This window comes from Salvelinus fontinalis, unplaced genomic scaffold (genome assembly GCF_029448725.1).
Source record: "Salvelinus fontinalis isolate EN_2023a unplaced genomic scaffold, ASM2944872v1 scaffold_1919, whole genome shotgun sequence".
NCBI lineage: Eukaryota > Metazoa > Chordata > Actinopteri > Salmoniformes > Salmonidae > Salvelinus > Salvelinus fontinalis.
Window position 1 is genome coordinate 1 of NW_026602128.1, and position 24,546 is coordinate 24,546.

At 52.5% G+C, this 24,546-nt stretch overlaps 1 protein-coding gene across 1 annotated transcript; it reads right to left on the bottom strand.

The window, feature by feature from the left end:
• Positions 1 to 756: 756 nt before the first annotated feature.
• Positions 757 to 3,446, bottom strand: LOC129850301 (uncharacterized; the record flags this gene model as incomplete). Its single annotated transcript, XM_055916764.1, has 2 exons — positions 757 to 2,717; positions 2,850 to 3,446. Coding segments are annotated over 2 exons (1,169 nt in total), but the record flags the coding sequence as incomplete, so codon positions are not given.
• Positions 3,447 to 24,546: the final 21,100 nt, after the last annotated feature.

Here is a 24,546-nt window from a genome sequence, read left to right on the forward strand (position 1 = left end):
ACTGTTGCACCTTTATTCACAATATTGCTATGGCCAAATTCAAAGGATTATGAGCAGAAGTAAAGGCTAATGATGATGAAAATGTAATGAAAGTGTTTAGACTCTCATGTATGAATTTGGTTGGATCTAGCGTTAAGAAAGTGGGAAGTCCAGGCAATTATACCAATAAGTATGGAAAGCCTTGCAATGCGGTTGGAGGACCTCTTGACTGCCCCTTTGGTAACTGTAACTGTCTCTATGAAGTGATTGGGGGTGGGGGAGGGGGGGTCATACGTGTCATGGTTTCCATGTATATGTTCAATTACCCAGTTCAGATTAATGTTTACTCATACATGTCCACAAAAAGTGTCATTTGCGTCACAATTGCAAGTGGTGTACAAAAATTCATGAGGATGGTCATTATCATCACCTAGAACCTTTTTTCTGTCAAAGTGTCAAAGAAGAGATTGTCTTATATGTAAGGATGAGGACTGTGGTCTTATGTAAAGGGGTTTTAGCATATCTATTTTGCCTAATGCTTTGTGTTCTTTGTAACCTCAGGCAGGGATTCATACTACATGCTCATTGCTTCATCAAAATATAATGGTTGATTATTAGTATTTTTTATTTTAACTAGATCTTTCATTCCTATTTTATGTTATTAATTGGAGATGTTTGGTCTAGTTGGGTTTTGTAAGAATATTATGTTTCAATTGGATCTTTTCTTCCTGTCTGTGTTTATGTATTGGAGATGTTTGGTACAAGTGATTTGTAAGCTTTATTTTGATAATGTTTTAGTCAATTGTTGGTATTGATATCTACTCTCTATATGTCATTTTTAATATGGTTTTTGAGGTTATTTACCCTCAAGAGGAGGGATTATGTAGGAGTAAGTGACATATGTAGGTAGATATCACACTATTAAACAATAGATAGGTAAATAGTATAAGAAGGCAGATGTGAGTGTGTTTGCCATTCTGGTAAATACAGGAAACCGAAGATTGGCAGATGGTGTGGTGGTAGCGAACCACATGTTGACATGGGTCATGGGACCGTGGTGATGGAGGTCTACTGGGGGACGTTCTGGCCCTCTGATCCTTTGACCCTTGTAGATTCTCCATTATGCTGTCAGACAGATAGGCGCTTAAAGAAATTGGACACTAGACACACAGTCTGCTGATTCTTTAAAGAGATACACATGTCAGAGAAATATGTGTTTAGGGCACTTAGACCCACTAGAAATATAGTCTACTCATTCCACTAGAAAAGCATACATACCAGAGAAATATGCCTGAGATGGCTGGACACTAATGAACAAGAAACACATAGTCTGCTGATTCCATTTGAGTGAAACTGACCAGACACATAGACGCCTATAAGCAATTGGATGCCCTAGAGAGGGGGGGGGGCACAAAGAGTGCATTGATTTAGTGGTAAAGGGAGGGTCCGGCCACCATGATAAACTGATTGAAGGCAGATGGTGGGGAATGACGTCATAGGGGACGGACAATACTATGTGGGTATAAATATAAAGGACTGGACTTCTGAGGGGGGGGTTCCGCGGACATTCCAGATGGCTGTACAATTGTAATAAAGAGCATGATTGAATTTACAAGTTCTGATAAAGCGTTATATTTCTGAGATGATTTTCCACGACACTAGCACTGCGATGCAGTGCCCTAGACCACTGCGCCACCCGGGAGGCGTTTGGCTACATACGGACCGTTTAGTGGAATTCCCGCGAGAGAGTAACGGTTAATGTGATTGGATGTTAATTATTTGACGAGGCTTCCTGTATTTGACTTTGTGTTGTTATTTCGCTGAACACTAGATGGTTTAATTTTATTTTTGGCGGTGAAACGAGGCGACTCAGGTAAGAGGAAAAAAACTCACCCAAATGTATAGCCTCGGTGGAAAATATAAATGGACTGTTTAAAAAAAATGTGAATTACATTTTTATTTGGCGTACCCCGATGGCATTGCACGTACCCCAGTTTGGAAATACCTGTTTGAGAACTTGGATAGGAGACAGTGGGCAGGGTAACTAATTGGGACAGTCAACATTACAGCAGACTATACAGGCCTCATAAATCACTACTCAATATCATTTGTAGCTCAGTCAGTCACAATTTACCCATGATGCATCAGGGTTTTGATGCTCTGTTTTTACCTGTGGATTCCGATGAGTCTCCAGGTGAGCAGGTCTGTCAGCTGAAGAGGCGTGGCCAGGTAGGGCTGCACAGCATCTCCATAGCGACCAGGTGACGGCAGGTAGAGCGACAGGGCAGCGACCGTCCTCCTCACGGAACCCTCCTCTCCACCAATCACCACCAGCGGCCGGCCGCTCAGCAGGCAGAACACGGCATTCTGGGAGAAAGAATTCTGCCGCAGGAACCTGAGGGCTCCAAGACCCGCCTTCCTCCTCTGGTGCTGATGTCGTCGCGGGTTACTAGCGCTGCGGTTGCCGTGGAGACGTGTGGGGGGCAGAGAGGAAGAGGTGCTGTCGTAGCTCATACAGTCTGACGCCTCGTCGACGCTCAGCCTGTAAGGGGTGTCGCCTAGCAACCGCCGGCCCCCTGACCCCTGACCTCTAACGTCTAACCTCAGGGGGATAGAAAAGTTCACCTGGAGGTCAGGAACCACTCGCTCGCTATCATGCCCAGCCTGACCTCTGACCTCCGCGTCGGCATGGTGACCCTCGTACTGCTGGGAGGAGCACTCTACTGACACCTGGTGGACTGGAGACAGACAGAAACTAAATCAGTTTTTAAGAGAGAAAACAGATAATACACGGTAAAACACCTTGGAATAAAAGCATCTGGAATATGTCACAATTATTATTATTGAAGAGGACAAACAGACAGTCTTACCCAGAGTTCCCTGGGGCTCAGACGTGGGGGCCGGAGTGTCCCATCTCTCTGGCTTCTCCTCCTCCAATTCCTGGAGTTCAATACCCAGGGTGCTGTGCGGCCGAGTGGGAGTGTCCTCTAGCTCCTCCTCTCCCTCCGTCTGGACTATATTACCCATGATTCCCTGGGGCCGAGTGTGCGCCGCCTCCTCGTGAACTACAATCCCCAGGGTGCTGTGCTGCTGAATGGGCGTGTCCTCACCTGCTGCCTCCTCATCCTCCTCTTCCTGGATTACACTACCCATGATTCCATGCTCCTCAGGCTCCTCCTCTGTGATGGCGGTGAAGATGAGATCGTCGGGGAAGATGGAGTCTGAGGTGCTGATGACCTCAATACTGTCCTCGCTGTTCGCCCTCCGTGCCAGGGACCGCACGTCACGTCTAATCCCCGCCTCCGCAGGGGTACGACTCCGTACCACATCACAGCCTTCACCCTGACCCACGTACACACCTAGGGACACGGTACACACACCCCTATAGTTTAATAACTCTATAGGAGAGAGACTAACACACAGCCCTGACCCAACTCTATAGGAGGAGAGGAGAGAGTCTAACACACAGCCCTGACCCAACTCTATAGGAGGAGAGGAGAGAGACTAACACACAGCCCTGACCCAACTCTATAGGAGGAGAGGAGAGAGACTAACACACAGCCCTGACCCAACTCTATAGGAGGAGAGGAGAGAGACTAACACACAGCCTTCACCCTGACCCAACTCTATAGGAGGAGAGGAGAGAGACTAACACACAGCCCTGACCCAACTCTATAGGAGGAGAGGAGAGAGACTAACACACAGCCCTGACCCAACTCTATAGGAGGAGAGGAGAGAGACTAACACACAGCCCTGACCCAACTCTATAGGAGGAGAGGAGAGAGACTAACACACAGCCCTGACCCAACTCTATAGGAGGAGAGGAGAGAGACTAACACACAGCCCTGACCCAACTCTATGGGAGGAGAGGAGAGAGACTAACACACAGCCCTGACCCAACTCTATAGGAGGAGAGGAGAGAGACTAACACACAGCCCTGACCCAACTCTATAGGAGGAGAGGAGAGAGACTAACACACAGCCCTGACCCAACTCTATGGGAGGAGAGGAGAGAGACTAACACACAGCCCTGATCCAACTCTATAGGAGGAGAGGAGAGAGACTAACACACAGCCCTGATCCAACTCTATAGGAGGAGAGGAGAGAGACTAACACACAGCCCTGACCCAACTCTATAGGAGGAGAGGAGAGAGTCTAACACACAGCCCTGACCCAACTCTATAGGAGGAGAGGAGAGAGACTAACACACAGCCCTGACCCAACTCTATAGGAGGAGAGGAGAGAGTCTAACACACAGCCCTGACCCAACTCTATAGGAGGAGAGGAGAGAGACTAACACACAGCCCTGACCCAACTCTATAGGAGGAGAGGAGAGAGACTAACACACAGCCCTGACCCAACTCTATAGGAGGAGAGGAGAGAGACTAACACACAGCCCTGACCCAACTCTATAGGAGGAGAGGAGAGAGACTAACACACAGCCCTGACCCAACTCTATAGGAGGAGAGGAGAGAGTCTAACACACAGCCCTGACCCAACTCTATAGGAGGAGAGGAGAGAGACTAACACACAGCCCTGACCCAACTCTATAGGAGGAGAGGAGAGAGACTAACACACAGCCCTGACCCAACTCTATAGGAGGAGAGGAGAGAGTCTAACACACAGCCCTGACCCAACTCTATAGGAGGAGAGGAGAGAGACTAACACACAGCCTTCACCCTGACCCAACTCTATAGGAGGAGAGGAGAGAGACTAACACACAGCCCTGACCCAACTCTATAGGAGGAGAGGAGAGAGACTAACACACAGCCCTGACCCAACTCTATAGGAGGAGAGGAGAGAGACTAACACACAGCCCTGACCCAACTCTATAGGAGGAGAGGAGAGAGTCTAACACACAGCCCTGACCCAACTCTATAGGAGGAGAGAGTCTAACACACAGCCCTGACCCAACTCTATAGGAGGAGAGGAGAGAGACTAACACACAGCCCTGACCCAACTCTATAGGAGGAGAGGAGAGAGACTAACACACAGCCCTGACCCAACTCTATAGGAGGAGAGGAGAGAGACTAACACACAGCCCTGACCCAACTCTATAGGAGGAGAGGAGAGAGACTAACACACAGCCCTGACCCAACTCTATAGGAGGAGAGGAGAGAGACTAACACACAGCCCTGACCCAACTCTATAGGAGGAGAGGAGAGAGTCTAACACACAGCCCTGACCCAACTCTATAGGAGGAGAGGAGAGAGACTAACACACAGCCCTGACCCAACTCTATAGGAGGAGAGGAGAGAGACTAACACACAGCCTTCACCCTGACCCAACTCTATAGGAGGAGAGGAGAGAGACTAACACACAGCCCTGACCCAACTCTATAGGAGGAGAGGGGAGAGACTAACACACAGCCCTGACTCAACTCTATAGGAGGAGAGGAGAGAGACTAACACACAGCCCTGACCCAACTCTATAGGAGGAGAGGAGAGAGACTAACACACAGCCCTGACCCAACTCTATAGGAGGAGAGGAGAGAGACTAACACACAGCCCTGACCCAACTCTATAGGAGGAGAGGAGAGAGACTAACACACAGCCCTGACCCAACTCTATAGGAGGAGAGGAGAGAGTCTAACACACAGCCCTGACCCAACTCTATAGGAGGAGAGGAGAGAGTCTAACACACAGCCTTGACCCAACTCTATAGGAGGAGAGGAGAGAGACTAACACACAGCCCTGACCCAACTCTCTAGGAGGAGAGGAGAGAGACTAACACACAGCCCTGACCCAACTCTATAGGAGGAGAGGAGAGAGACTAACACACAGCCCTGACCCAACTCTATAGGAGGAGAGGAGAGAGACTAACACACAGCCCTGACCCAACTCTATAGGAGGAGAGAGAGACTAACACACAGCCCTGACCCAACTCTATAGGAGGAGAGGAGAGAGACTAACACACAGCCCTGACCCAACTCTATAGGAGGAGAGGAGAGAGACTAACACACAGCCCTGACCCAACTCTATAGGAGGAGAGGAGAGAGACTAACACACAGCCCTGACCCAACTCTATAGGAGGAGAGGGGAGAGACTAACACACAGCCCTGACCCAACTCTATAGGAGGAGAGGAGAGAGACTAACACACAGCCCTGACCCAACTCTATAGGAGGAGAGGAGAGAGACTAACACACAGCCCTGACCCAACTCTATAGGAGGAGAGGAGAGAGACTAACACACAGCCCTGACCCAACTCTATAGGAGGAGAGGAGAGAGACTAACACACAGCCTTCACCCTGACCCAACTCTATAGGAGGAGAGGAGAGAGACTAACACACAGCCCTGACCCAACTCTATAGGAGGAGAGGAGAGAGTCTAACACACAGCCCTGACCCAACTCTATAGGAGGAGAGGAGAGAGACTAACACACAGCCCTGACCCAACTCTATAGGAGGAGAGGAGAGAGTCTAACACACAGCCCTGACCCAACTCTATAGGAGGAGAGGAGAGAGACTAACACACAGCCCTGACCCAACTCTATAGGAGGAGAGGAGAGAGACTAACACACAGCCCTGACCCAACTCTATAGGAGGAGAGGAGAGAGACTAACACACAGCCCTGACCCAACTCTATAGGAGGAGAGGAGAGAGACTAACACACAGCCCTGACCCAACTCTATAGGAGGAGAGGAGAGAGACTAACACACAGCCCTGACCCAACTCTATAGGAGGAGAGGAGAGAGTCTAACACACAGCCCTGACCCAACTCTATAGGAGGAGAGGAGAGAGACTAACACACAGCCCTGACCCAACTCTATAGGAGGAGAGGAGAGAGACTAACACACAGCCCTGACCCAACTCTATAGGAGGAGAGGAGAGAGACTAACACACAGCCCTGACCCAACTCTATAGGAGGAGAGGAGAGAGACTAACACACAGCCCTGACCCAACTCTATAGGAGGAGAGGAGAGAGACTAACACACAGCCCTGACCCAACTCTATAGGAGGAGAGGAGAGAGACTAACACACAGCACTGAACCAACTCTATAGGAGGAGAGGAGAGAGTCTAACACACAGCCCTGACCCAACTCTATAGGAGGAGAGGAGAGAGACTAACACACAGCCCTGACCCAACTCTATAGGAGGAGAGGAGAGAGACTAACACACAGCCCTGACCCAACTCTATAGGAGGAGAGGAGAGAGACTAACACACAGCCCTGACCCAACTCTATAGGAGGAGAGGAGAGAGACTAACACACAGCCCTGACCCAACTCTATAGGAGGAGAGGAGAGAGACTAACACACAGCCCTGACCCAACTCTATAGGAGGAGAGGAGAGAGACTAACACACAGCCCTGACCCAACTCTATAGGAGGAGAGGAGAGAGACTAACACACAGCCCTGACCCAACTCTATAGGAGGAGAGGAGAGAGACTAACACACAGCCCTGACCCAACTCTATAGGAGGAGAGGAGAGAGACTAACACACAGCCCTGACCCAACTCTATAGGAGGAGAGGAGAGAGACTAACACACAGCCCTGACCCAACTCTATAGGAGGAGAGGAGAGAGACTAACACACAGCCCTGACCCAACTCTATAGGAGGAGAGGAGAGAGACTAACACACAGCCCTGACCCAACTCTATAGGAGGAGAGGAGAGAGACTAACACACAGCCCTGACCCAACTCTATAGGAGGAGAGGAGAGAGACTAACACACAGCCCTGACCCAACTCTATAGGAGGAGAGGAGAGAGCTAACACACAGCCCTGACCCAACTCTATAGGAGGAGAGAGCTAACACACAGCCCTGACCCAACTCTATAGGAGGAGAGGAGAGAGACTAACACACAGCCCTGACCCAACTCTATAGGAGGAGAGGAGAGAGACTAACACACAGCCCTGACCCAACTCTATAGGAGGAGAGGAGAGAGACTAACACACAGCCCTGACCCAACTCTATAGGAGGAGAGGAGAGAGACTAACACACAGCCCTGACCCAACTCTATAGGAGGAGAGGAGAGAGACTAACACACAGCCCTGACCCAACTCTATAGGAGGAGAGGAGAGAGACTAACACACAGCCCTGACCCAACTCTATAGGAGGAGAGGAGAGAGACTAACACACAGCCCTGACCCAACTCTATAGGAGGAGAGGAGAGAGACTAACACACAGCCCTGACCCAACTCTATAGGAGGAGAGGAGAGAGACTAACACACAGCCCTGACCCAACTCTATAGGAGGAGAGGAGAGAGACTAACACACAGCCCTGACCCAACTCTATAGGAGGAGAGGAGAGAGACTAACACACAGCCCTGACCCAACTCTATAGGAGGAGAGGAGAGAGACTAACACACAGCCCTGACCCAACTCTATAGGAGGAGAGGAGAGAGACTAACACACAGCCCTGACCCAACTCTATAGGAGGAGAGGAGAGAGACTAACACACAGCCCTGACCCAACTCTATAGGAGGAGAGGAGAGAGACTAACACACAGCCCTGACCCAACTCTATAGGAGGAGAGGAGAGAGACTAACACACAGCCCTGACCCAACTCTATAGGAGGAGAGGAGAGAGACTAACACACAGCCCTGACCCAACTCTATAGGAGGAGAGGAGAGAGACTAACACACAGCCCTGACCCAACTCTATAGGAGGAGAGGAGAGAGACTAACACACAGCCCTGACCCAACTCTATAGGAGGAGAGGAGAGAGACTAACACACAGCCCTGACCCAACTCTATAGGAGGAGAGGAGAGAGACTAACACACAGCCCTGACCCAACTCTATAGGAGGAGAGGAGAGAGACTAACACACAGCCCTGACCCAACTCTATAGGAGGAGAGGAGAGAGACTAACACACAGCCCTGACCCAACTCTATAGGAGGAGAGGAGAGAGACTAACACACAGCCCTGACCCAACTCTATAGGAGGAGAGGAGAGAGACTAACACACAGCCCTGACCCAACTCTATAGGAGGAGAGGAGAGAGACTAACACACAGCCCTGACCCAACTCTATAGGAGGAGAGGAGAGAGACTAACACACAGCCCTGACCCAACTCTATAGGAGGAGAGGAGAGAGTCTAACACACAGCCCTGACCCAACTCTATAGGAGGAGAGGAGAGAGACTAACACACAGCCCTGACCCAACTCTATAGGAGGAGAGGAGAGAGACTAACACACAGCCCTGACCCAACTCTATAGGAGGAGAGGAGAGAGACTAACACACAGCCCTGACCCAACTCTATAGGAGGAGAGGAGAGAGACTAACACACCCCCCTGACCCAACTCTATAGGAGGAGAGGAGAGAGACTAACACACAGCCCTGACCCAACTCTATAGGAGGAGAGGAGAGAGACTAACACACAGCCCTGACCCAACTCTATAGGAGGAGAGGAGAGAGACTAACACACAGCCCTGACCCAACTCTATAGGAGGAGAGGAGAGAGACTAACACACAGCCCTGACCCAACTCTATAGGAGGAGAGGAGAGAGACTAACACACAGCCCTGACCCAACTCTATAGGAGGAGAGGAGAGAGACTAACACACAGCCTCCCCTGACCCAACTCTATAGGAGGAGAGGAGAGAGACTAACACACAGCCCTGACCCAACTCTATAGGAGGAGAGGAGAGAGACTAACACACAGCCCTGACCCAACTCTATAGGAGGAGAGGAGAGAGTCTAACACACAGCCCTGACCCAACTCTATAGGAGGAGAGGAGAGAGACTAACACACAGCCTTCACCCTGACCCAACTCTATAGGAGGAGAGGAGAGAGACTAACACACAGCCCTGACCCAACTCTATAGGAGGAGAGGAGAGAGACTAACACACAGCCCTGACCCAACTCTATAGGAGGAGAGGAGAGAGACTAACACACAGCCCTGACCCAACTCTATAGGAGGAGAGGAGAGAGACTAACACACAGCCCTGACCCAACTCTATAGGAGGAGAGGAGAGAGTCTAACACACAGCCCTGACCCAACTCTATAGGAGGAGAGGAGAGAGACTAACACACAGCCCTGACCCAACTCTATAGGAGGAGAGGAGAGAGTCTAACACACAGCCCTGACCCAACTCTATAGGAGGAGAGGAGAGAGACTAACACACAGCCCTGACCCAACTCTATAGGAGGAGAGGAGAGAGACTAACACACAGCCTTCACCCTGACCCAACTCTATAGGAGGAGAGGAGAGAGACTAACACACAGCCCTGACCCAACTCTATAGGAGGAGAGGAGAGAGACTAACACACAGCCTTCACCCTGACCCAACTCTATAGGAGGAGAGGAGAGAGACTAACACACAGCCCTGACCCAACTCTATAGGAGGAGAGGAGAGAGACTAACACACAGCCCTGACCCAACTCTATAGGAGGAGAGGAGAGAGACTAACACACAGCCCTGACCCAACTCTATAGGAGGAGAGGAGAGAGACTAACACACAGCCCTGACCCAACTCTATAGGAGGAGAGGAGAGAGTCTAACACACAGCCCTGACCCAACTCTATAGGAGGAGAGGAGAGAGACTAACACACAGCCCTGACCCAACTCTATAGGAGGAGAGGAGAGAGACTAACACACAGCCCTGACCCAACTCTATAGGAGGAGAGGAGAGAGACTAACACACAGCCCTGACCCAACTCTATAGGAGGAGAGGAGAGAGACTAACACACAGCCCTGACCCAACTCTATAGGAGGAGAGGAGAGAGACTAACACACAGCCCTGACCCAACTCTATAGGAGGAGAGGAGAGAGACTAACACACAGCCCTGACCCAACTCTATAGGAGGAGAGGAGAGAGACTAACACACAGCCCTGACCCAACTCTATAGGAGGAGAGGAGAGAGACTAACACACAGCCCTGACCCAACTCTATAGGAGGAGAGGAGAGAGACTAACACACAGCCTTCACCCTGACCCAACTCTATAGGAGGAGAGGAGAGAGACTAACACACAGCCCTGACCCAACTCTATAGGAGGAGAGGAGAGAGACTAACACACAGCCCTGACCCAACTCTATAGGAGGAGAGGAGAGAGACTAACACACAGCCCTGACCCAACTCTATAGGAGGAGAGGAGAGAGACTAACACACAGCCCTGACCCAACTCTATAGGAGGAGAGGAGAGAGACTAACACACAGCCCTGACCCAACTCTATAGGAGGAGAGGAGAGAGACTAACACACAGCCCTGACCCAACTCTATAGGAGGAGAGGAGAGAGACTAACACACAGCCCTGACCCAACTCTATAGGAGGAGAGGAGAGAGACTAACACACAGCCCTGACCCAACTCTATAGGAGGAGAGGAGAGAGACTAACACACAGCCCTGACCCAACTCTATAGGAGGAGAGGAGAGAGACTAACACACAGCCCTGACCCAACTCTATAGGAGGAGAGGAGAGAGACTAACACACAGCCCTGACCCAACTCTATAGGAGGAGAGGAGAGAGACTAACACACAGCCCTGACCCAACTCTATAGGAGGAGAGGAGAGAGACTAACACACAGCCCTGACCCAACTCTATAGGAGGAGAGGAGAGAGACTAACACACAGCCCTGACCCAACTCTATAGGAGGAGAGGAGAGAGACTAACACACAGCCCTGACCCAACTCTATAGGAGGAGAGGAGAGAGACTAACACACAGCCCTGACCCAACTCTATAGGAGGAGAGGAGAGAGACTAACACACAGCCCTGACCCAACTCTATAGGAGGAGAGGAGAGAGACTAACACACAGCCCTGACCCAACTCTATAGGAGGAGAGGAGAGAGACTAACACACAGCCCTGACCCAACTCTATAGGAGGAGAGGAGAGAGACTAACACACAGCCCTGACCCAACTCTATAGGAGGAGAGGAGAGAGACTAACACACAGCCCTGACCCAACTCTATAGGAGGAGAGGAGAGAGACTAACACACAGCCCTGACCCAACTCTATAGGAGGAGAGGAGAGAGACTAACACACAGCCCTGACCCAACTCTATAGGAGGAGAGGAGAGAGACTAACACACAGCCCTGACCCAACTCTATAGGAGGAGAGGAGAGAGACTAACACACAGCCCTGACCCAACTCTATAGGAGGAGAGGCGAGAGACTAACACACAGCCTTCACCCTGACCCAACTCTATAGGAGGAGAGGAGAGAGACTAACACACAGCCCTGACCCAACTCTATAGGAGGAGAGGAGAGAGACTAACACACAGCCCTGACCCAACTCTATAGGAGGAGAGGAGAGAGACTAACACACAGCCCTGACCCAACTCTATAGGAGGAGAGGAGAGAGACTAACACACAGCCCTGACCCAACTCTATAGGAGGAGAGGAGAGAGACTAACACACAGCCCTGACCCAACTCTATAGGAGGAGAGGAGAGAGACTAACACACAGCCCTGACCCAACTCTATAGGAGGAGAGGAGAGAGACTAACACACAGCCCTGACCCAACTCTATAGGAGGAGAGGAGAGAGACTAACACACAGCCCTGACCCAACTCTATAGGAGGAGAGGAGAGAGACTAACACACAGCCCTGACCCAACTCTATAGGAGGAGAGGAGAGAGACTAACACACAGCCTTCACCTGACCCAACTCTATAGGAGGAGAGGAGAGAGACTAACACACAGCCCTGACCCAACTCTATAGGAGGAGAGGAGAGAGACTAACACACAGCCCTGACCCAACTCTATAGGAGGAGAGGAGAGAGACTAACACACAGCCCTGACCCAACTCTATAGGAGGAGAGGAGAGAGACTAACACACAGCCCTGACCCAACTCTATAGGAGGAGAGGAGAGAGACTAACACACAGCCTTCACCCTGACCCAACTCTATAGGAGGAGAGGAGAGACTAACACACAGCCCTGACCCAACTCTATAGGAGGAGAGGAGAGAGACTAACACACAGCCCTGACCCAACTCTATAGGAGGAGAGGAGAGAGACTAACACACAGCCCTGACCCAACTCTATAGGAGGAGAGGAGAGAGACTAACACACAGCCCTGACCCAACTCTATAGGAGGAGAGGAGAGAGACTAACACACAGCCCTGACCCAACTCTATAGGAGGAGAGGAGAGAGACTAACACACAGCCCTGACCCAACACTATAGGAGGAGAGGAGAGAGACTAACACACAGCCCTGACCCAACTCTATAGGAGGAGAGGAGAGAGACTAACACACAGCCCTGACCCAACTCTATAGGAGGAGAGGAGAGAGACTAACACACAGCCCTGACCCAACTCTATAGGAGGAGAGGAGAGAGACTAACACACAGCCCTGACCCAACTCTATAGGAGGAGAGGAGAGAGACTAACACACAGCCTTCACCCTGACCCAACTCTATAGGAGGAGAGGAGAGAGACTAACACACAGCCCTGACCCAACTCTATAGGAGGAGAGGAGAGAGTCTAACACACAGCCCTGACCCAACTCTATAGGAGGAGAGGAGAGAGACTAACACACAGCCCTGACCCAACTCTATAGGAGGAGAGGAGAGAGACTAACACACAGCCCTGACCCAACTCTATAGGAGGAGAGGAGAGAGACTAACACACAGCCCTGACCCAACTCTATAGGAGGAGAGGAGAGAGACTAACACACAGCCCTGACCCAACTCTATAGGAGGAGAGGAGAGAGACTAACACACAGCCCTGACCCAACTCTATAGGAGGAGAGGAGAGAGACTAACACACAGCCCTGACCCAACTCTATAGGAGGAGAGGAGAGAGACTAACACACAGCCCTGACCCAACTCTATAGGAGGAGAGGAGAGAGACTAACACACAGCCCTGACCCAACTCTATAGGAGGAGAGGAGAGAGACTAACACACAGCCCTGACCCAACTCTATAGGAGGAGAGGAGAGAGACTAACACACAGCCCTGACCCAACTCTATAGGAGGAGAGGAGAGAGACTAACACACAGCCCTGACCCAACTCTATAGGAGGAGAGGAGAGAGACTAACACACAGCCCTGACCCAACTCTATAGGAGGAGAGGAGAGAGACTAACACACAGCCCTGACCCAACTCTATAGGAGGAGAGGAGAGAGACTAACACACAGCCCTGACCCAACTCTATAGGAGGAGAGGAGAGAGACTAACACACAGCCCTGACCCAACTCTATAGGAGGAGAGGAGAGAGACTAACACACAGCCCTGACCCAACTCTATAGGAGGAGAGGAGAGAGACTAACACACAGCCCTGACCCAACTCTATAGGAGGAGAGGAGAGAGACTAACACACAGCCCTGACCCAACTCTATAGGAGGAGAGGAGAGAGACTAACACACAGCCCTGACCCAACTCTATAGGAGGAGAGGAGAGAGTCTAACACACAGCCCTGACCCAACTCTATAGGAGGAGAGGAGAGAGACTAACACACAGCCCTGACCCAACTCTATAGGAGGAGAGGAGAGAGACTAACACACAGCCCTGACCCAACTCTATAGGAGGAGAGGAGAGAGACTAACACACAGCCCTGACCCAACTCTATAGGAGGAGAGGAGAGAGTCTAACACACAGCCCTGACCCAACTCTATAGGAGGAGAGGAGAGAGACTAACACACAGCCCTGACCCAACTCTATAGGAGGAGAGGAGAGAGTCTAACACACAGCCCTGACCCAACTCTATAGGAGGAGAGGAGAGAGTCTAACACACAGCCCTGACCCAACTCTATAGGAGGAGAGGAGAGAGACTAACACACAGCCCTGACCCAACTCTATAGGAGGAGAGGAGAGAGTCTAACACACAGCCCTGACCCAACTCTATAGGAGGAGAGGAGAGAGACTAACACACAGCCCTGACCCAACTCTATAGGAGGAGAGGAGAGAGACTAACACACAGCCCTGACCCAACTCTATAGGAGGAGAGGAGAGAGACTAACACACAGCCCTGACCCAACTCTATAGGAGGAGAGGAGAGAGACTAACACACAGCCCTGACCCAACTCTATAGGAGGAGAGGAGAGAGACTAACACACAGCCCTGACCCAACTCTATAGGAGGAGAGGAGAGAGACTAACACACAGCCCTGACCCAACTCTATAGGAGGAGAGGAGAGAGACTAACACACAGCCCTGACCCAACTCTATAGGAGGAGAGGAGAGAGACTAACACACAGCCCTGACCCAACTCTATAGGAGGAGAGGAGAGAGACTAACACACAGCCCTGACCCAACTCTATAGGAGGAGAGGAGAGAGACTAACACACAGCCCTGACCCAACTCTATAGGAGGAGAGGAGAGAGACTAACACACAGCCCTGACCCAACTCTATAGGAGGAGAGGAGAGAGACTAACACACAGCCCTGACCCAACTCTATAGGAGGAGAGGAGAGAGACTAACACACAGCCCTGACCCAACTCTATAGGAGGAGAGGAGAGAGACTAACACACAGCCCTGACCCAACTCTATAGGAGGAGAGGAGAGAGACTAACACACAGCCCTGACCCAACTCTATAGGAGGAGAGGAGAGAGACTAACACACAGCCCTGACCCAACTCTATAGGAGGAGAGGAGAGAGACTAACACACAGCCCTGACCCAACTCTATAGGAGGAGAGGAGAGAGACTAACACACAACCCTGACGCCTCAATACCCCGTAACGACGTGGCAATACCCCGTAACGACGTCTCAATACCCCGTAACGACGTCTCAATACCCCGTAACGTCGTCTCAATACCCCGTAACGACGTCTCAATACCCCGTAACGACGTCTCAATACCCCGTAACGACGTCTCAATACCCCGTAACGACGCCTCAATACCCCGTAACGACGTCTCAATACCCCGTAACGACGTCTCAATACCCCGTAACGTCGTCTCAATACCCCGTAACGACGTCTCAATACCCCGTAACGACGTCTCAACACCCCGTAACGACGTCTCAATACCCCGTAACGTCGTCTCAATACCCCGTAACGACGTCTCAATACCCCGTAACGACGCCTCAATACCCCGTAACGACGCCTCAATACCCCGTAACGACGTCTCAATACCCCGTAACGACGTCTCAACACCCCGTAACGACGTCTCAATACCCCGTAACGACGTCTCAACACCCCGTAACGACGTCTCAACACCCCGTAACGACGTCTCAACACCCCGTAACGACGTCTCAACACCCCGTAACGACGCCTCAACACCCCGTAACGACGCCTCAATACCCCGTAACGACGCCTCAATACCCCGTAACGACGTCTCAATACCCCGCAACTACGTCTCAATACCCCCTAACGACGTCTCAATACCCCGTAACGACGCCTCAACACCCCGTAACGACGCGGCAATACCCCGTAACGACGTCTCAACACCCCGTGACGACGCCTCAATACCCCGTAACGACGTCTCAATACCCCGTAACGACGCCTCAATACCCCGTAACGACGTCTCAATACCCCGTAACGACGCCTCAACACCCCGTAACGACGCCTCAATACCCCGATACGACGCCTCAATACCCCGTAACGACGTCTCAATACCCCGTAACGACGTCTCAATACCCCGTAACGACGTCTCAATACCCCGTAACGACGCCTCAATACCCCGTAACGACGTCTCAATACCCCGTAACGACGCGGCAATACCCCGTAACGACGCGGCAATACCCCGTAACGACGCCTCAATACCCCGTAACGACGCCTCAATACCCCGTAACGACGCCTCAATACCCCGTAACGACGTCTCAATACCCCGTAACGACGTCTCAATACCCCGTAACGACGTCTCAATACCCCGTAACGACGTCTCAATACCCCGTAACGACGTCTCAATACCCCGTAACGACGCCTCAATACCCCGTGACGACGTCTCAATACCCCGTGACGACGTCTCAATACCCCGTAACGACGTCTCAACACCCCGTAACGACGTCTCAATACCCCGTAACGACGTCTCAACACCCCGTAACGACGTCTCAATACCCCGTAACGACGCCTCAATACCCCGTAACGACGTCTCAATACCCCGTGACGACGTCTCAATACCCCGTAACGACGCCTCAACACCCCGTAACGACGTCTCAATACCCCGTAACGACGTCTCAACACCCCGTAACGACGTCTCAATACCCCGTAACGACGTCTCAATACCCCGTAACGACGTCTCAATACCCCGTAACGACGCCTCAATACCCCGTAACGACGTCTCAATACCCCGTAACGACGTCTCAATACCCCGTAACGACGTCTCAACACCCCGTAACGACGTCTCAATACCCCGTAACGTCGTGGCAATACCCCGTAACGACGTCTCAATACCCCGTAACGACGTCTCAATACCCCGTAACGACGTCTCAATACCCCGTAACGACGTCTCAATACCCCGTAACGACGTCTCAATACCCCGTAACGACGCCTCAATACCCCGTAACGACGCCTCAATACCCCGTAACGACGCCTCAACACCCCGTAACGACGCCTCAACACCCCGTAACGACGCCTCAATACCCCGTAACGACGTCTCAACACCCCGTAACGACGTCTCAATACCCCGTAACGACGTCTCAATACCCCGTAACGATGTCTCAATACCCCGTAACGACGTCTCAATACCCCGTAACGACGTCTCAACACCCCGTAACAACGTGGCAATACCCCGTAACGACGCCTCAACACCCCGTAACGACGTCTCAATACCCCGTAACGACGCCTCAATACCCCGTAACGACGTCTCAATACCCCGTAACGACGCCTCAATACCCCGTAACGACGTCTCAACACCCCGTAACGACGTCTCAATACCCCGTAACGACGTCTCAATACCCCGTAACGACGCCTCAATACCCCGTAACGACGTCTCAATACCCCGTAACGACGTCTCAATACCCCGTAACGACGCCTCAATACCCCGTAACGACGTCTCAATACCCCGTAACGACGTCTCAATACCCCGTAACGACGTCTCAACACCCCGTAACGACGTCTCAATACCCCGTAACGACGTCTCAATACCCCGTAACGACGTCTCAATACCCCGTAACGACGTCTCAATACCCCGTAACGACGTCTCAATACCCCGTAACGACGTCTCAATACCCCGTAACGACGTCTCAATACCCCGTAACGACGTCTCAATACCCCGTAACGACGTCTCAATACCCCGTAACGACGTCTCAACACCCCGTAACGACGTCTCAACACCCCGTAACGACGTCTCAACACCCCGTAACGACGCGGCAATACCCCGTAACGACGTCTCAATACCCCGTGACGACGCCTCAATACCCCGTGACGACGCCTCAATACCCCGTGACGACGTCTCAATACCCCGTGACGACGTCTCAATAACCCGTGACGACGTCTCAATACCCCGTAACGACGTCTCAATACCCCGTAACGACGCCTCAATACCCCGTAACGACGTCTCAATACCCCGTAACGACGTCTCAATACCCCGTAACGACGCGGCAATACACCGTAACGACGTCTCAATACCCCGTAACGACGTCTCAATACACCGTAACGACGTCTCAATACCCCGTAACGACGCCTCAATACCCCGTAACGACGTCTCAATACCCCGTAACGACGCCTCAATACCCCGTAACGACGTCTCAATACCCCGTAACGACGTCTCAATACCCCGTAACGACGCCTCAATACCCCGTAACGACCTCTCAATACCCCGTAACGGCGTCTCAACACCCCGTAACGACGCCTCAATACCCCGTAACGACGCCTCAATACCCCGTAACGACCTCTCAATACCCCGTAACGGCGTCTCAACACCCCGTAACGACGCCTCAATACCCCGTAACGACGCCTCAATACCCCGTAACGACCTCTCAATACCCCGTAACGACGTCTCAATACCCCGTAACGACCTCTCAACACCCCGTAACGACGTCTCAATACCCCGTAACGACGTCTCAATACCCCGTAACGACGTCTCAATACCCCGTAACGACGCCTCAATACCCCGTAACGACCTCTCAATACCCCGTAACGACGCCTCAATACCCCGTAACGACGCCTCAATACCCCGTAACGACGCCTCAATACCCCGTAACGACGCCTCAACACCCCGTAACGACGCCTCAACACCCCGTAACGACGTCTCAACACCCCGTAACGACGCCTCAACACCCCGTAACGACGCCTCAACACCCCGTAACGACGCCTCAACACCCCGTAACGACGTCTCAATACCCCTTAACGACGTCTCAATACCCCGTAACGACGTGGCAATACCCCGTAACGACGTCTCAATACCCCTTAACGACGTCTCAATACCCCGTAACGACGTGGCAATACCCCGTAACGACGTCTCAATACCCCGTAACGACGTCTCAATACCCCGTAACGACGCCTCAATACCCCGTAACGACGTCTCAATACCCCGTAACGACGTCTCAATACCCCGTAACGACGTCTCAATACCCCGTAACGACGTCTCAATACCCCGTGACGACGTCTCAATACCCCGTAACGACGCCTCAACACCCCGTAACGACGTCTCAATACCCCGTAACGACGTCTCAACACCCCGTAACGACGTCTCAATACCCCGTAACGACGTCTCAATACCCCGTAACGACGTCTCAATACCCCGTAACGACGCCTCAATACCCCGTAACGACGTCTCAATACCCCGTAACGACGTCTCAATACCCCGTAACGACGTCTCAACACCCCGTAACGACGTCTCAATACCCCGTAACGTCGTGGCAATACCCCGTAACGACGTCTCAATACCCCGTAACGACGTCTCAATACCCCGTAACGACGTCTCAATACCCCGTAACGACGCGGCAATACCCCGTAACGACGTCTCAATACCCCGTAACGACGTCTCAATACCCCGTAACGACGTGGCAATACCCCGTAACGACGTCTCAATACCCCGTAACGACGTCTCAATACCCCGTAACGACCTCTCAATACCCCGTAACGACGTCTCAATACCCCGTAACGACGTGGCAATACCCCTTAACGACGTCTCAATACCCCGTAACGACGTCTCAATACCCCGTAACGACGTCTCAATACCCCTTAACGACGTCTCAATACCCCGTAACGACGTCTCAATACCCCGTAACGACTCGGCAAAACCCCGTAACGACGTCTCAATACCCCGTAACGACGCCTCAATACCCCGTAACGACGCGGCAATACCCCGTAACGACGTCTCAATACCCCGTAACGACGTGGCAATACCCCGTAACGACGTCTCAATACCCCGTAACGACGCCTCAATACCCCGTAACGACGTCTCAATACCCCGTAACGACGTCTCAATACCCCGTAACGACGTCTCAATACCCCGTAACGACGTCTCAATACCCCGTAACGACGTCTCAATACCCCGTAACGACGTCTCAATACCCCGTAACGACGCCTCAACACCCCGTAACGACGCCTCAACACCCCGTAACGACGTCTCAACACCCCGTGACGACGTCTCAACACCCCGTAACGACGTCTCAATACCCCGTAACGACGTCTCAATACCCCGTAACGACGTGGCAATACCCCGTAACGACGTGGCAATACCCCGTAACGACGTCTCAATACCCCGTAACGACGCCTCAATACCCCGTAACGACGTCTCAATACCCCGTAACGACGTCTCAATACCCCGTAACGACGTCTCAATACCCCTTAACGACGTCTCAATACCCCGTAACGACGTCTCAATACCCCGTAACGACTCGGCAAAACCCCGTAACGACGTCTCAATACCCCGTAACGACGTCTCAATACCCCGTAACGACGTCTCAATACCCCGTAACGACGTCTCAATACCCCGTAACGACGTCTCAATACCCCGTAACGACGCCTCAATACCCCGTAACGACGTCTCAACACCCCGTAACGACGCCTCAATACCCCGTAACGACGTCTCAATACCCCGTAACGACGTCTCAATACCCCCTAACGACGCCTCAATACCCCGTAACGACGTCTCAATACCCCGTAACGACGTCTCAATACCCCGTAACGACGTCTCAATACCCCGTAACGACGTCTCAATACCCCGTAACGACGTCTCAATACCCCGTAACGACTCGGCAAAACCCCGTAACGACGTCTCAATACCCCGTAACGACGTCTCAACACCCCGTAACGACGTCTCAACACCCCGTAACGACGTCTCAATACCCCGTAACGACGTCTCAATACCCCGTAACGACGTCTCAATACCCCGTAACGACGCCTCAATACCCCGTAACGACGCCTCAATACCCCGTAACGACGCCTCAATACCCCGTAACGACCTCTCAATACCCCGTAACGACGTCTCAATACCCCGTAACGACGTCTCAATACCCCGTAACGACGTCTCAACACCCCGTAACGACGTCTCAATACCCCGTAACGACGCGGCAATACCCCGTAACGACGCGGCAATACCCCGTAACGACGTCTCAATACCCCGTAACGACGTCTCAATACCCCGTAACGACGCGGCAATACCCCGTAACGACGCGGCAATACCCCGTAACGACGTCTCAATACCCCGTAACGACGTCTCAATACCCCGTAACGACGTCTCAACACCCCGTAACGACGCCTCAACACCCCGTAACGACGCCTCAATACCCCGTAACGACGTCTCAATACCCCGTAACGACGTCTCAATACCCCGTAACGACGTCTCAATACCCCGTAACGGCGTCTCAATACCCCGTAACGACGCCTCAATACCCCGTAACGACGCCTCAACACCCCGTAACGACGTCTCAACACCCCGTAACGACGTCTCAATACCCCGTAACGACGCCTCAATACCCCGTAACGACCTCTCAATACCCCGTAACGACGCCTCAATACCCCGTAACGACGCCTCAATACCCCGTAACGACGTCTCAACACCCCGTAACGACGCCTCAACACCCCGTAACGACGCCTCAATACCCCGTAACGACGTGGCAATACCCCGTAACGACGTCTCAATACCCCGTAACGACGTCTCAATACCCCGTAACGACGTTTCAACACCCCGTAACGACGTCTCAATACCCCGTAACGACGCGGCAATACCCCGTAACGACGTCTCAATACCCCGCAACTACGTCTCAATACCCCCTAACGACGTCTCAATACCCCGTAACGACGTCTCAATACCCCGTAACGACGCCTCAACACCCCGTAACGACGTCTCAATACCCCGTAACGACGTCTCAATACCCCGTCACGACGTCTCAACACCCCGTGACGACGTCTCAATACCCCGTAACGACGTCTCAATACCCCGTAACGACGCCTCAATACCCCGTAACGACGTCTCAATACCCCGTAACGACGTCTCAATACCCCGTAACGACGTCTCAATACCCCGTAACGACGTCTCAATACCCCGTAACGGCGTCTCAATACCCCGTAACGACGCCTCAATACCCCGTAACGACGCCTCAACACCCCGTAACGACGTCTCAACACCCCGTAACGACGTCTCAATACCCCGTAACGACGCCTCAATACCCCGTAACGACCTCTCAATACCCCGTAACGACGCCTCAATACCCCGTAACGACGCCTCAATACCCCGTAACGACGTCTCAACACCCCGTAACGACGCCTCAACACCCCGTAACGACGCCTCAATACCCCGTAACGACGTGGCAATACCCCGTAACGACGTCTCAATACCCCGTAACGACGTCTCAATACCCCGTAACGACGTTTCAACACCCCGTAACGACGTCTCAATACCCCGTAACGACGCGGCAATACCCCGTAACGACGTCTCAATACCCCGCAACTACGTCTCAATACCCCCTAACGACGTCTCAATACCCCGTAACGACGTCTCAATACCCCGTAACGACGCCTCAACACCCCGTAACGACGTCTCAATACCCCGTAACGACGTCTCAATACCCCGTCACGACGTCTCAACACCCCGTGACGACGTCTCAATACCCCGTAACGACGTCTCAATACCCCGTAACGACGCCTCAATACCCCGTAACGACGTCTCAATACCCCGTAACGACGTCTCAATACCCCGTCACGACGTCTCAACACCCCGTGACGACGTCTCAACACCCCGTGACGACGCGGCAATACCCCGTGACGACGTCTCAACACCCCGTGACGACGTCTCAATACCCCGTGACGACGTCTCAATACCCCGTGACGACGTCTCAAAACCCCGTGACGACGTCTCAATACCCCGTGACGACGTCTCAATACCCCGTGACGACGTCTCAATACCCCGTAACGACGCCTCAATACCCCGTAACGACCTCTCAATACCCCGTAACGACGCCTCAACACCCCGTAACGACGTCTCAACACCCCGTGACGACGCGGCAATACCCCGTGACGACGTCTCAATACCCCGTGACGACGTCTCAATACCCCGTGACGACGTCTCAATACCCCGTGACGACGTCTCAATACCCCGTGACGACGTCTCAATACCCCGTGACGACGTCTCAATACCCCGTAACGACGTCTCAATACCCCGTAACGACGTCTCAATACCCCGTAACGACGTCTCAATACCCCGTAACGACGCCTCAATACCCCGTAACGACGTCTCAATACCCCGTAACGACGCCTCAATACCCCGTAACGACGCCTCAATACCCCGTAACGACGTCTCAATACCCCGTAACGACGCCTCAATACCCCGTAACGACGCCTCAATACCCCGTAACGACGTCTCAATACCCCGTAACGACGCCTCAATTCCCCGTAACGACGCGGCAATACCCCGTAACGACGCCTCAATACCCCGTAACGACGCCTCAATACCCCGTAACGACGCCTCAACACCCCGTAACGACGCCTCAATACCCCGTAACGACGCGGCAATACCCCGTAACGACGCGGCAATACCCCGTAACGACGCCTCAATACCCCGTAACGACGCCTCAACACCCCGTAACGACGCCTCAATACCCCGTAACGACGCCTCAACACCCCGTAACGACGTCTCAATACCCCGTAACGACGTCTCAATACCCCGTAACGACGTATCAACACCCCGTAACGACGTCTCAACATCCCGTAACGACGCCTCAATACCCCGTAACGACGTCTCAATACCCCGTAACGACGTCTCAATACCCCGTAACGACGCGGCAATACCCCGTAACGACGCCTCAATACCCCGTAACGACGCCTCAATACCCCGTAACGACGCCTCAACACCCCGTAACGACGCCTCAACACCCCGTAACGACGCCTCAACACCCCGTAACGACGTCTCAATACCCCGTAACGACGCGGCAATACCCCGTAACGACGCCTCAATACCCCGTAACGACGTCTCAACACCCCGTAACGACGTCTCAACACCCCGTAACGACGTCTCAACACCCCGTAACGACGCCTCAATACCCCGTAACGACGTCTCAATACCCCGTAACGACGCCTCAATACCCCGTAACGACGCCTCAATACCCCGTAACGACGCCTCAATACCCCGTAACGACGCCTCAATACCCCGTAACGACGCCTCAATACCCCGTAACGACGCCTCAATACCCCGTAACGACGTCTCAATACCCCGTAACGACGTCTCAATACCCCGTAACGACGCCTCAATACCCCGTAACGACGCCTCAATACCCCGTAACGACGTCTCAATACCCCGTAACGACGTCTCAATACCCCGTAACGACGTCTCAATACCCCGTAACGACGTCTCAATACCCCGTAAC